Source organism: Oryx dammah, unplaced genomic scaffold (genome assembly GCF_014754425.2).
Source record: "Oryx dammah isolate SB20612 unplaced genomic scaffold, SCBI_Odam_1.1 HiC_scaffold_5, whole genome shotgun sequence".
NCBI classification, from domain to species: domain Eukaryota; kingdom Metazoa; phylum Chordata; class Mammalia; order Artiodactyla; family Bovidae; genus Oryx; species Oryx dammah.
Genome location: NW_024070189.1, coordinates 47798671 through 47812248, shown reverse-complemented (window position 1 = coordinate 47812248; position 13578 = coordinate 47798671). Strand labels below are relative to the sequence as shown.

The 13578-nt window shown below is 36.9% G+C and overlaps 1 protein-coding gene across 2 annotated transcripts; it reads right to left on the bottom strand.

Moving 5' to 3' along the window:
* Window positions 1-3117: 3117 nt before the first annotated feature.
* Window positions 3118-12909, bottom strand: ZNF300 (zinc finger protein 300). 2 transcript variants are annotated; one of them, XM_040239570.1, is made up of 6 exons: window positions 12748-12893; window positions 11866-11992; window positions 11188-11230; window positions 6661-6787; window positions 6096-6218; window positions 3118-4995 (listed from the first exon to the last, which is right to left on the bottom strand). In XM_040239570.1, exons 3-6 carry the CDS (start codon window positions 11197-11199, stop codon window positions 3416-3418), a joined length of 1842 nt encoding a protein of 613 aa, XP_040095504.1. In that variant the 5' UTR covers window positions 11200-11230; window positions 11866-11992; window positions 12748-12893; the 3' UTR covers window positions 3118-3415. The 2 variants fall into 2 exon arrangements, with proteins under 2 accessions (XP_040095504.1, XP_040095503.1); XM_040239569.1 differs by having other exon boundaries at window positions 11866-12909.
* Between the last annotated feature and the right edge of the window lie 669 nt (window positions 12910-13578).

Below are 13578 nucleotides of genomic sequence, written 5' to 3'. Positions count from 1 at the left end.
ATGGTCCCAGATAACTATCTCAAGGATTACCTGAGATCCCTCACAGCTCTAAATTCACAAAACTAGCTGCTGGACAGTAACAGTGATTTCCTAGAGAATTCTATGAATTTTCAACCTCCTCAATTCAGTATTTCCCTATCACAGAAATGTATTAAAACCTCTGTAATTCAGTTAGAGCACAAGCCATTAGAATGTAGAACCCTCAATTTGCATCATATGTTGTACCACTGAAAGTCCTCATCAAAATGATTGAATAGGTTCCTCCGGGGCTACTGCAGATAAGGACTTAAACATTGAGAGACTTAACCAGCACAAGAGGAAGGTGAAATTCATGGCTATAACTACATGAATAGAAGTGATACTAACCTGGCTGTGCCTGGTGTGTAAGTATTATGATGTAGAGCTGGCAATAACAAAACAAAAATGATACCTAAAATATTAAGAATCAATGTGGGGAAGTATGTCAAGAATTCATCTGCAAAGATAACATAAAGAGAATTTTATGGGTATTTTATGCTCATGATTTTTTTTACAAATTGATTTTTATATGAGTATGAGCTAGGAATCAAGAGTGTTTTCTTGTTTTTGCACATGGATTTCCAAATGTTCCAGCATTGTCTATTGAAAAGACTGTCTTTCGTCCATTGAGTTACCTTGACAACTTTGTTAAAAATCTGTTGTATGTGTGGTTTAATTTCTAGATTATACTATTTCATTGACCTATCATTCTTATGACAATACTTATAACAGTACTTGATTCCTCTAATTTATAATAAGCCTTGAAATCAGGTAATACGAGTTTGTTTCTTTTCAAAGATATCTTGTTTATTCTAGGTCTTTTACATTTTCATATAAATTTTGGAATCTGGCTGTCAAATTCTACACAGATGCCTGCTGAGATCTTTTCTGTGCGTGATTGCAATAAATATATAGATCAGTTTGAGGAAAGTTCATATCTTATCAATATTGAATCTTTTCATCTGTAGAGTATCTCCTTGTTTACTTAGATATTTTGTGAAGCCCATTTATCAGGTCTAGTAGATTTTTTAAATTTAACTTACTTCTCAGCCACATCATGAGGCATTCAGGATCTAAGTTCCCCAACCAGGAATCAAACCTGTGGCCCCTGCATTGGGTGTGTGGAGCACTGGCCCACTAGGGATGTCCCTAGAATTTTTATAGCTTTTGAAATCTTCTGTGTAGACCATGTTGTTTGTAAATAAAGACAATTTTATTTTCCTTTCCTGATTATACTCCACTCCCCTATTCCACCCCACCCCCTGCCTTTTTGCTTTCCCTACTGCACTGGCTAAGATCACCAGTACAATATTCACCAAGGAAAGTAGAGTAGACATCTTTAACTTTTTCCCAATCTTGAGGCAGTCTTTCACTATTAAATATACTAACTTTAGATGTTCTATAGATGTCCTTCAACTATTTGAGGAAGCTGGCCTTTATTCTGTTACTGGGTTTTATTCTAAATTGATATATTTTTGTCAAGTAATTTCCCCCTATATATAGAAATGACCATATAGTTATACTTTCTAAGCTCTTGGTATGTGGAAGTATACCAAAATCTTTTCTTTGTATACTGGACTAACTTTGCATTCTTGAATGAAACTCTACTTGGCCATGATGTACCTTTTTAAAAATATATATTTCTAGATCTGATTTGCAAATAGTCTATTAAGAATGGCTATGGCTATGTTCAGGAAAAATACTGGCCACTAAGTATTTTCTTGTAATATCTCTGGCTTTAGCATCAAGATAATGGTAGTCTCATAAAGTATGTCAGGGATCCCTACTCTCTTCTGGAATAGATAATATAGAATTGGCTTTTTTTCTTATTTAGTTGTATTCAAACCTTTTCAATGACTTTAAGTCTCTGTAGAACCTGAAAATGCCTATGATTTCTTTTTCTTGCCTAACTGTACTGGCTAGCTCCTCTAGTAAAATGCTGGGTATAAAAAGAACTGGTAAAGGTTAAACAAGAAGGCAAAGTGCTAAATCTGAAATGAGATTTTATAGAAATCTACTATCAGATCAATGAGGCTGCCTGGGAGTTGTGATGGTGGAAGGATCAAACAGGAAGTCTATAAGGTGGGAACCGTGAAACTGTTCAAACCTACATAAGGTCCAAAGCTGTCACTATACAGAACACCCTCCTCACCAAATTTCTCTATATTCTCAGCATGATCCCTAGTCATTCTCATGCCTCCATAAGAGCAGTTAGGACATGTTTCAAGAGGAAATTTCAGAGTAGCTCAACCTTAGACCTTCTAAGATATGAATGGTCAGTTATATCTGATGTCAGTGCTCTCAACTCAGTGTTCATAATGAGATCAGAAACTTGCCCACACAGGTTCCCACATCCCTCTCTGTCAGGCATGCCTTCTCCCCCTGCAGAAATTCTCATCCAGTTTTATATTAGATAATTCAGCCATGCAGGAAACAGATAAGGTGGGCATGAAATGTGAAGGAATCAAGTGGAAACTGAGGGACAAAAGATAAAAAGAACTAATGTTACTGAAAATGTGCTCTACACTGTACTTCTATTTACCAGTAAGAAAAAATATTCAGATAGGTAAAGCAGACTTGCCTGAAGTCATACAATCTTTTGAGTAGTTGAGTCAGGATTAAAACCCAGACAATGTGGTTCAGTACCAAAGTCTTTCCACGATACCAAATTTTCAGTAAGGAAAAGTAAATGTTTCAAGAGGAATAGGAGACATGGTCAAGAAGCATCAGTTTCAAAAGGATCCTTCGAAAGATACAGATCAACTGATATGCTTGAAATGGGAAAATGTGCAACTATCACCTTTGCTGAATCTGATCAACCTATCCTTCCATCTTTGTATACGAATTTTACATGTATCTTTAGGGGTCATGCTAAGCCCCCACATTTTTTTTTTTTTTTTTTTTGGTCACACTGTGCAACTTGATCTTAGTTCCCTGACCAGGAATTGAACCTGGGCCACAGCAGTGAAATTGTTGAGTCCTATTATTAGGGAACTCCCAAGCCTTTCCTTGTTAATGCAGTTTCTTGGAATTGATTTTTTAAAATCAAGCTTTCTTCATGTCCTTTATAGTGAATTAATGTATATGACCAAAATGATGCCAAGTTAATATCAGCAATTTCACAATGTTTATTGTTATGGGGCATAATAAGGAATATGTACTTTGACAACATTTTATATACATAATTTGTTCTACTAACCATTCAGTTCATAACTTTAAAAGCTCTACATGCTATGGTGAAAATGGCCTTCGTTTATGTAATTATTTTCCATCATGTTTGCTGAGTTAGGTATCACCACACTACAGATAAGAATTCTCTTGTAAAACTTTCTCTATAAAGATGCTGTCAACAAATTTATCAAATTAATCAAGTTCCTGCTATGTATTAAGCCTTGAGCTAATACTGAAAGCTTGTCTGTGTTTTTAGTTCACTATGATTTTTACCACAGCTATGAATTCTCTGATGTACAGTGAGTTGTGATTTCTGGATGAAAGCTTTCCCACATACAGCACACTGATAGGGTCTTTCCCCAGTGTGAATTCTCCGATGTAAAACAAGATCTGACTTCTGAGAAAATGCCTTTCCACATTCAGCACATACATATGGTTTCTCTCCTGTATGAATCCTCTGATGACCTGGGAGGTGAGACTTTTGAGAGAAGGCTTTCCCACATTCAGTACAAACATAAGGTTTTTCTCCTGTGTGTATCCTCTGATGTCCAATGAGATGTGATTTCTGACAGAAGGCTTTTCCACATTCATTGCATTTGTAGGGTTTTTCTCCAGTATGCGTTCTCTGATGTATAATGAGCTGTGACTTTCGGGAGAAGGTCTTCCCACAAGCAGTACATTCATAAGGTTTCTCCCCAGTATGAATTAACTGGTGTGTAATGAGTTCTGTCTTTCTGCTGAAGGCTTCCTCACACTGAGCACATTTGTAGGGTTTCTCCCCGGTATGAATTCTTTTATGTATAATGAGGTGGGACTTCTCACAGAAGGCTTTTCCACATTCAGTACACTCATAGGGCTTCTCTCCAGTATGAGCTCGATGATGTATAATTAGCTGCGACTTCTGGGAGAAGGCCTTACCACACTCTCTACATTCATAAGGTTTCTCTCCAGTGTGAATTCTCTGATGTATAATGAGGGGTGATTTCTGAGAGAAGGCTTTTCCACATTCACTACATTCGTATGGTTTTTCTCCAGTATGAACTCTCTGATGTATAATAAGGGATGATTTCTGAGAGAAGGCTTTTCCACATTCAGAACATTCATAAGGCTTCTCCCCAGTATGAGTTCTCTGATGTACAATGAGGTGAAACTTCTCACTGAAGGCTTTCCCACATGCACCACAATCATATGGTTTTTTCCCAGTATGAATTCGTTGATGTACAATGAGCTGTGACTTCTTAGCAAAGGCTTTTCCACATGTAATACACACACAGGTTTTCTCCTTGGTTCCAACATTCTGATAATGAATAATGGATTGTTTCTTGCTGAAAATGTTTCCATGCTCATTATCATTACAGGGAATTACTCCATTGTGAAGCGTCTCAAGGTTAGAATTGGCCACACTGTGGATGAATGATTTTCCACATCCAAAACTTTCATCAAAGTTTGTTCTTGAATTGTTCTTATTACAACTAGGTAGGTCAATATTAGATTTCAAGTTCTTTTTAAAGGCATCATAGTTATAAGGTCTTTGTCTTGAAGCATCTGACTCTATGCACTCTTGAAATATTTTCCTCAGTGCATCATATTTGTAGTCTGACTCTACAGTCATTGTTTTGTTGTTGATGACTGTTACTTGTCTGGAAAGTCTGTTTTTCTGACATCTTTGTAACTGACCATCACTTTGACAGACTTTTAAAATGGAGTATAATGAACCATCGTTTATGACTCCTTTCAATATCTTATTATGGAAGGAAACAGACCCCAAAATACATGATTGGGGGTTGTCAAGGTTACTCTTCCTGTCTAAAAGAAAGGAAAATTAAAAAGTCATAAAGAATAATTAACAGAACACAGAGGAGTATAAAAAATGATTGATCTAATAAAGGTGATGAACCCAAACAAGGATGAGATGCCATTTCAGAAGACAGTAAAACATACACTATGATCAGGGGAATGAATAGACAAAGATGTTAAAGAGAAATATTCATGAAAAAACTAGACCTGAAGGAGACAGAAAACTATCTGAGTTATTATCACTCTAATCTTGGATTACTCTTTTAGAATCTTCCCATTTTTCCTGCTTTCAGAGTGTAAATGCTTTTCACCATTCAAATTCATTTATTTTATAAACCATCTGCTATATACTTGGCTGGTATTATCCTGCCACCTCTAGCTGAAGAAACAAGGTCTCTTCTGTACTCAAAATATTTTATCTCCTCTCATTCTACTTTCCTAATTAACAACTAATATAAACAAGAGAAAAACCCAAGATCATGCTGTGGATTTAGTATCAGAGTCACGCCAAGAATCCAAGCTTGAATTCCACTGTTCCTTCTATATATTATCAAATAAAACTAGCAAAGTTCTCCAAGAAAAGCCGTATTTCCCTATCTTCTAGGTTTTGTTCATATATTCTTCTTGCCCACCTCTACCAACAGTTTGCTTCCACCTCCCTTTCTCATCATCATCAACACTCAATTTATCTTTCAAAGCAGCTACAGCTGCATGCTCTGAAAAATGCTTTTCAAATTCTTTTGCATTTCTTTAGACTCTAATTTTCTCTGAACTTTTAAAAAGCAGTATTTGACATTTAATTTTGTAATGAAACCTGTGTTTTTAGAAGAAATTTTCCTTCTATTGTCTATTAAGCCTTTTCATAAAATGCATTAAATATATAAAACAATATACATTTAATACAAAAGATATACATATAGAATCAATAAGAAATAGCTATCCCCTATAAAGGTTCACAATTATTTAATTGATCAATTATTTGTTGCGTGCCTACTAAATTTTCAGTACAGGAACAAACAGTAAGAGAATTCACTAAGGAGAGAAACATAAGCCTCAGGCATCAATAAACCAAAATAAAAACAAAACAAGCAAACTGATATTTCACTTACCTAGTTGGCCATCTGCCTGACCTTCATATGGACAGATCCGATTTGGTATGTCTCTCTTAATGATCCATGGATCTTCTCCTTGCTCCAACTTGGAAATGACATCTGGTTTGGAAACTGGATGCCCTATTAAATAGAAATCAGAGAATTGGGATAGACTGCACAGAAGGCAAAAGAGAAGATGCAGTTTAAGGAGGGTGGCTCAGAGGTTAAAGCATCTGCCTCCAATGCGGGAAACCCCGGTTCAATCCCTGGGTCGGGAAGATCCCCTGGAGAAGGAAATGTCAACCCACACCAGTATTCTTGCCTGGAGAATCCCATGGACAGAGGAGCTTGGTAGGTTACAGTCCACGGGGTCACAAAGAGTCAGACACGACTGAGTGACTTCACTTTCACTTTCACAATGAAGTAGTTCATTTAACCTTCAGAAAGTAATGATCTCCATTGGGGAAGGTATTAAGATCATCAAAGTCATTATATACACATCAGGAACCACCTAACTATAGTGACTGGTAAGGAAAGGTACTTGACGGGTCAAGTCTAAGTTATATAGGGAAGTCACTCTTACCCATTGAGACCAGGTGGCTATAGTTCTCCAGCATCACATCCCTGTACAGGGTCTTCTGAACAGGGTCTAGTTGCTGCCACTCCTCCTGGGTGAAATCCACAGCCACATCCTTGAAAGATACTAATCCCTGTAACAGTAATATTCCTGTTCAATCTAAAGTCATCATTCTTATCATTTCTACTATAGCATGCAAAACTATACCTACACTTTGTTTTGTATCAGAGTATTTGGGAGAATCAATGTCAAATCCTGCCTTTAACAAGAGCCAGACAGGACAGGAAAACAAAAGAGGTAAATCATAAAATGCCTACCTAATACAAATGGTAATTTAGTAAACGATAAAGCAGCATTAAAATAGCTGAAAGGAAGATGTATTACCCAATGAATAGGACTGAAACAACTGGAAAGTTAACAGGAAAAGAATAATGTTGAATTCATATGCTAGAAACTGAACTGTATACCCTAGAAATTCGTAAGTTGAAGTTCTAACCCCTAGAACATCAGAATGTGACCTTATTTGGATACAGGGCCATTGCAAATAGAATTTGTTATATGAGGTCATTAGGGTGGACCCTAACCCAATGTAACTGATATCCATATAAAAAGGAGATGTTTGAACAGAGTCACACACACACAGAATGAAGACAATTGAGGGAAAGATAAGTTATCTATAAGCCAAACAGAGAGACTTAGAACAGATCCTTTCCTCAAGCCCTCAGAAGGAACCAACCCTGCTGATAAGCTGAATTTGACTTACAGCCTCCAGAACTGTGAGATAAAAAATTTCTGTCATTTAATCCATGCAGTTTGTGGTACTCAGCTATGCCAGTTCTAGGTATCATAATGAAATATATCAATTATAATACAATGATATCTTATGTCTTGGAAAAAAGAAAAATATATATATTCTGAATGAAGAAAATTTTTAATTTTAAAAATACCCCAAACTATAAAATAACAACAAAACCTGACTGGGAGGATTTTTATTAATAATTATAGAGAAGGATTTTAAAAGTATAACACAAAAATTTTTTGAGAAGAGCCATATTTAGAGAGTCAGAGAATGTCAGAGTTCTTGAAGATTCTAATCCAATCCCCTCATTTCATAGGAAAGAAATCTTAGCTCCTTCTAAATCTAACAATTCTCCTACATATATGCAATAGCTAGGAATATAATGAAATACATCAATTTTAACAGCAATATTGAAAAAGAACACACTTAAGAAATATGCCGGAAACATTCATGAAAAAGCCAAAACAAATTGACATGACACTGAAATAAAGGACTTGGGTAACTGTAGAGCCATAGACGTTTCTGGAGGGTAAACTAATGGTTTTAATCATGTCACCATTACGTATGTTCACAATAGTTGTCACCTAATAGTGGAATCTAAATGATTTGTATTATTTAAAACTATTTTGAAGGGTTTTTCCCTAATTATTCTTATTATCAAATGCTGCTTTCAGAATGAAAAAAATTAAATATCAACACTCCCTTGCTTAAAACATTCCTTTGGTTCTATCTATATATATATATTTATTCTCATCTCAATCATCTCAATCTTAAGGTTTCTCTCATCCCACACCATCAACCTACCACACATTTAGTTTGTTCCCATGCTGCTGCTGCTGCTGCTGCTAAGTCGCTTCAGTCGTATCCGACTCTGTGCGACCCCATAGACGGCAGCCCACCAGGCTCCCCCATCCCTGGGATTCTCCAGGCAAGAATACTGGAGTGGGTTGCCATTTCCTTCTCTAGTTTGTTCCCATAACAATCCCTTTAGTTTTCCCACTTTACATATGAGATAACTCTCATGAGAGATAACTCTCATAATACAGTGGTTAAATTATTTTGTGCCAAAAGTTACACTAAATATATATGACTCGTCAACCGTCAGATTTAAAAGCAGGTATCCTGACTCAATACCTTGGTTTTTTGACCATTGTACTCCACAATGCCTTCCTTGATACTGTAATTAAGACTTTTATATTTTATTACATTAATATCGCCTTTAGACAAACTTTCCACAAAACACCTCCACTTTAGTTTTCCTCAAATTCTCAGCCTTTTCTACTTTTGCAAATGCTGTTTCCCATCCTCATCCTACTTCCTTAATCATCCAAAGTTCAATCATTTTTTAAGTCTCTCATCCTTGCTTTCTCTATAAAGCTGGCTGCTCTTCCTTCACCACTATAAAAGTTCCTTGCTCTCATGTCTATTATAGAGCTTTTATGTATTATTGTTAGTTTCCACATCTGTTTGCCCCATTTTTCTCTGTATTCTTTTGAAGAAAGAACCATGCCTAAATTTTGAGTTATTTCATAGCTAGCCAGCATCTGTGACATATACTGAATATTCAAGACATGTCTGCTAAAAAGGAAAGAATGAAAATTACAGAGAATAAAGTTCATACTTAATTAAAAATGGTTTTTCACACTGTGAATAATATTCCTGTGATCTAAAGAACAGTAACATGAGAAAGATAATAAATGTAGAAAATAGAAGAAATCCATTCTGATAAGAAAATTCATAAATATAACGCTAACATTCTAATTTTGCTTTATCAATAATACTAGAATGCTTTAATATACCATATATGTATAAATTTTGTTAATTTTGAATAAAATACAGCACATTATCAGTGGAAAATTGTATTTTTTGTATCAGTTACAAGCAATTTTTACAGCTTGAGTGACTGAGAGAATAGAAGAGATGGAGGAGACAGAAGGGGAATAGGTGTTAGAGGGAGAAAAGATATATGTGTGTGAAAATGATGACTTCTACTTCTGGACTGTATGGAAAAAATACAAATCTTTAATCCTAAAGGAATAAACAAGTTAATTAGCCATGGCAGTTAAATCTATTGGGCCAATAAAAAACCCATACTCATCTTCAGAACATCAGGGACCCCTGCTTTCCAAAGCTTTGCAAGACAATTATATATTTTAAAAAATTATTTATTAATAGTAATTTTTTAGATTCCATCTATTCATATAAGAAGGTAACCTTCATGTAAAGTTATGATTATCTTTTTTATTGGAGTATAATTGCTTCACAATGTTGTGTCACTTTCTGCTGTACAATGAAGTAAATCAGCTATATGTACGCATATATTCCCTCCCTCATGAACCTCTTTCCCACTTTCCCCCAATCTGACTGCTCTAGGTCATCACAGAGCACTGAGCTAAGCTCTCTATGCTATACAGCAACTTCCCACTAGCTGTCTATTTTACACACAGTAGTGTATACGTCAATCCTACTCTACCAATTTGTCTCACCCTCCCCTTCCTACCCCATGTCCATTTTCTACATCTGCATCTTATTCCTCTCCTTCAAACAGGCCTGTACCATCTTTCTATTAACAGATTCCATAGAGATGCATTAATATATGATATTTGTTTTTCTCTGACTTAGTCCTTCCTATGATGGACTCTAGGTCCATCCACATCACTACAAATGACTCAGTTGTGGACCTTATTTCCTCAACTAGGGATTGAATCTATGCCCCATTCAGTGGAAGCTCAGAGCTCTAACCACTGCAAGGGAATTCCTGATAATTATATTTTAAGAACTACTTTTTGAAAGAAACAAATATTTTGGAAGACCATTCAAAATGTATCTATTCTGTATCATCTAGACTTTGTTGATAGATAAAACTGGATAACAGGAAGCCTCTATACTCTATCTAGTCCTTTAAAGCAGAGGTCAACAAATTTTTTCAGCAAAGTAGATATTTTCAGCATTTCAGGCCATATGGTGCTTATCCAACTCTACCACTGTAGTACAAAAAAAGCCATAGACAATATGTAAACAAAAGACATGGCTGTGCTGCCAGTAAAACTTTATTTACAAAAACAGGTAGAAAACTGGATTTGCCCCACAGGCAATAGTCTGATGGCTCCAGCTCTAAAGGATAAAGTTACAGAGTCAGGCTATGACGCTATGATAACTTCCTTCTAAAAGAAATCACTCTATGATACAGTTACAAATTTATTATTGCATTTACCACAGGAGTGTTGGTGAGAACACTGTATATCCCATTACTGAAAGGAAGATCCAAAACTGAAAGTTGTTTCAGTTTTATATGGCAAGAAATAATTTCTTCCTATGGGAAATGTATCTTCTTTCTCTTTCAGTTCAGTTCAGTTCAGTTGCTCAGTCGTGTCCGACTCTTTGCGACCCCATGAATCGCAGCACGCCAGGACTCCCTGTCCATCACCAACTCCCGGAGTTCACTCAGACTCACGTCCATCGAGTCTGTGATGCCATCCAGCCATCTCATCCTGTGTCTTTAGAGGACTGCAAATTATGTAACTGATGATGTCAGCAAAAAGATAAGAAAAACTATACACCAACTTTTTAAAGTGGTTTCAAGCCAAATTATCTGCATATTACCTAGCAATTCTTTCTAGGTCTGGATCTTTATTTTGGCTATCTTTCCCTGATCTAAATTTTAGCTATCTTCACTTTTCCATTTGATTGTACTTAGAACCAGAAAAGGAAATTTAAAAATTAAAGCAACTCACCTGGGACTTCATCTTTTTCTGCTTCCTCTAAAATGGTAGATGCCTGAAAAGGCAAAATTGGTGATCAGAAGGGTATTTTCACAGGTGGGATACAAAATGCAGCTTCTATATTCACCAGTCTAGAAACAATGACCACAGAAGTTAGGGAGATGATAAGCAAACCTGTGGGAGAAGATAGTTTAGTCTTCATAGAAAAATTAGCAAGTATAGTGTGAAGTAAGCTCTCTTGTAACTACATACTTTGATCATACAGAACTTGGATAAGGTTTTCTAATTGTATAGATGTGAAGATATGTTTCTTTTTTATTTATTAACAACTTATTTCCCCCCTGCCATTAACCAGCAATTCCATTCACAAGAGTTCATAAGGCAACACACACACACACACACACACACACACACACCCCAAGATAAGTTCCCCAGCAGTAAGAATAGCTAATGACCAAATCAAAAACTGAGAAATATATTCCCTTATTCCCCAGAAATGAATAAACAGCTAAAATCTAATCTCCCAAGAGCTCTTATATTTTCTTTGCAACTCAGCAGACACTGCTGCCAATCAATATGTTTAAACTTTTATTGTTGATTTCCAACAGTATGGATGTCTGCATATAAAAATGGTAGTAAGTTGGGACCGCTGATACAAGGGAATATACCCTATTACAGGAAGGTACATACCTGGTAAATCCTTCTCAGTACCACAAGGAGTCAGGTAGACAAGATTTAACTGGTTCAGAGGAACTCAGTACTCCTGCCACAGGGATACTGTTTTATATGGGGTAGTCTAAGCTTTGTCAAAATAGATCTGTAAGGAAACAATTGGGAGAAATAGTCATACTTATCTCCAGGCACCCAGCAGTTGTTTAATAAATGTTTCTTGAAAAAAATATAAAATGATTTCAATAAATTTAGACAGAGGTAGGACAAAAATCATAATTTTCATAATAATCCTATCCTTTCTGATTTGTTTGTTACCATTTCAAAATGATCATTTTTGTTAGGGGTACCAGGTTAAGGGCATAGTGACGGGTTGAGAAGGACTGTGACCTGAAAGATTGCCTATGACCTGTGGAAATTTTAATGTATGTAAAACATATATACATTTGCTATCTAACTAGGCTATCATCCAAGACACCTGGTCATTATTTCTCCCTCCAGATCTCTGAATCCTGGGGCCTAGCAATCACGTACTCCACAGAACTCCCCCATGCCCACCACATCACTGACTGCCACATGGATGCCCTCATCATTTAGTCCACAGCCTCCCTCATCAATCACTGATTCTTCAGACTCCCCTAGATTCCTGACCCAGTCAACACCAGTCAGTCCCCCTACACACTATTTCTGATCCCACAGATAATCCCATCACTGACACACCATTATCCAATTACTAATCTTATAGTTAACCCCATTCCTGATTCCCAACTAAACCCAACCCTAATCCTACGTACCTTCCCTACCAGTGACTTCATCAGTCTCCAATCACTGATACTGACGGACCCCTCTTATCCCATTACCAATCCAAAAGACACTCATCTCCACACATGTCCGCCTTCTAACCTGCAGTTCCAGAAACGCCCATCACGGCTTAACCCAAGACGGCTGAATTCTCCCGCTTCCTGTCTGGGTGAGCAAAGCACGGGGCTCCCCGGCGTGCGCTGTTCCGTACAGCGGAGTTTTGCCCACTCTGCACCCTGGGCGGCTTTGTTCAGGAGGCAATATGGCCACTCCCGTGCTATAGTGGGAGCCGCCATCTTGCGAGGCTGGTCAGTTCCGTACAAGCAGAGGAATTCGGTTTACTCAGCGCCTTTGTCTGGGCGGTACCACAGAGGCAGTAAGGGGAGGGGGAGGGAAGATAACATAAAAGAGGATTATACAAACCTGTAACGTACAACACTTTGCAGAGAGATTTTACAGGATTGGGTAAGAAGTCTGAGTGATAATGTCCCCCATTAGAAGGCTGCGTTTGGTAAAAGACGAATACTTTGGAATAGTAAAATATTCTCACTGGCGACTTTACTTAAAAGTGTTTGTAAATGGCGCAACCCTATACCGGGAGATTCTACTTGCTGAGAGGGGTGAAAATGTGGAATGGGAATTCCACTGTGGGGGAAATCCGCCAAAGTGATGGAAGAGCTCACTGAGGAGCAAGGAAATAGGATACACATTAATAATGAAATTTACGTTAAGAACGATTATAAGGAGTTCTCTAGGGTACACTGCAGTAACAAGAAAGAGAAGTTGAAGGGAGAGGAGGCCTCTGTCATAATGAAAAAATTAAAAAGCCACAGCAAGATATTATTTCTCTTCTATTACCTTGTTTTTAAAAAACAGTATTCTAAGTTTAGAAATACAGAGTGTTAGTAAGAATGCCATGGGAACTTGGAATTC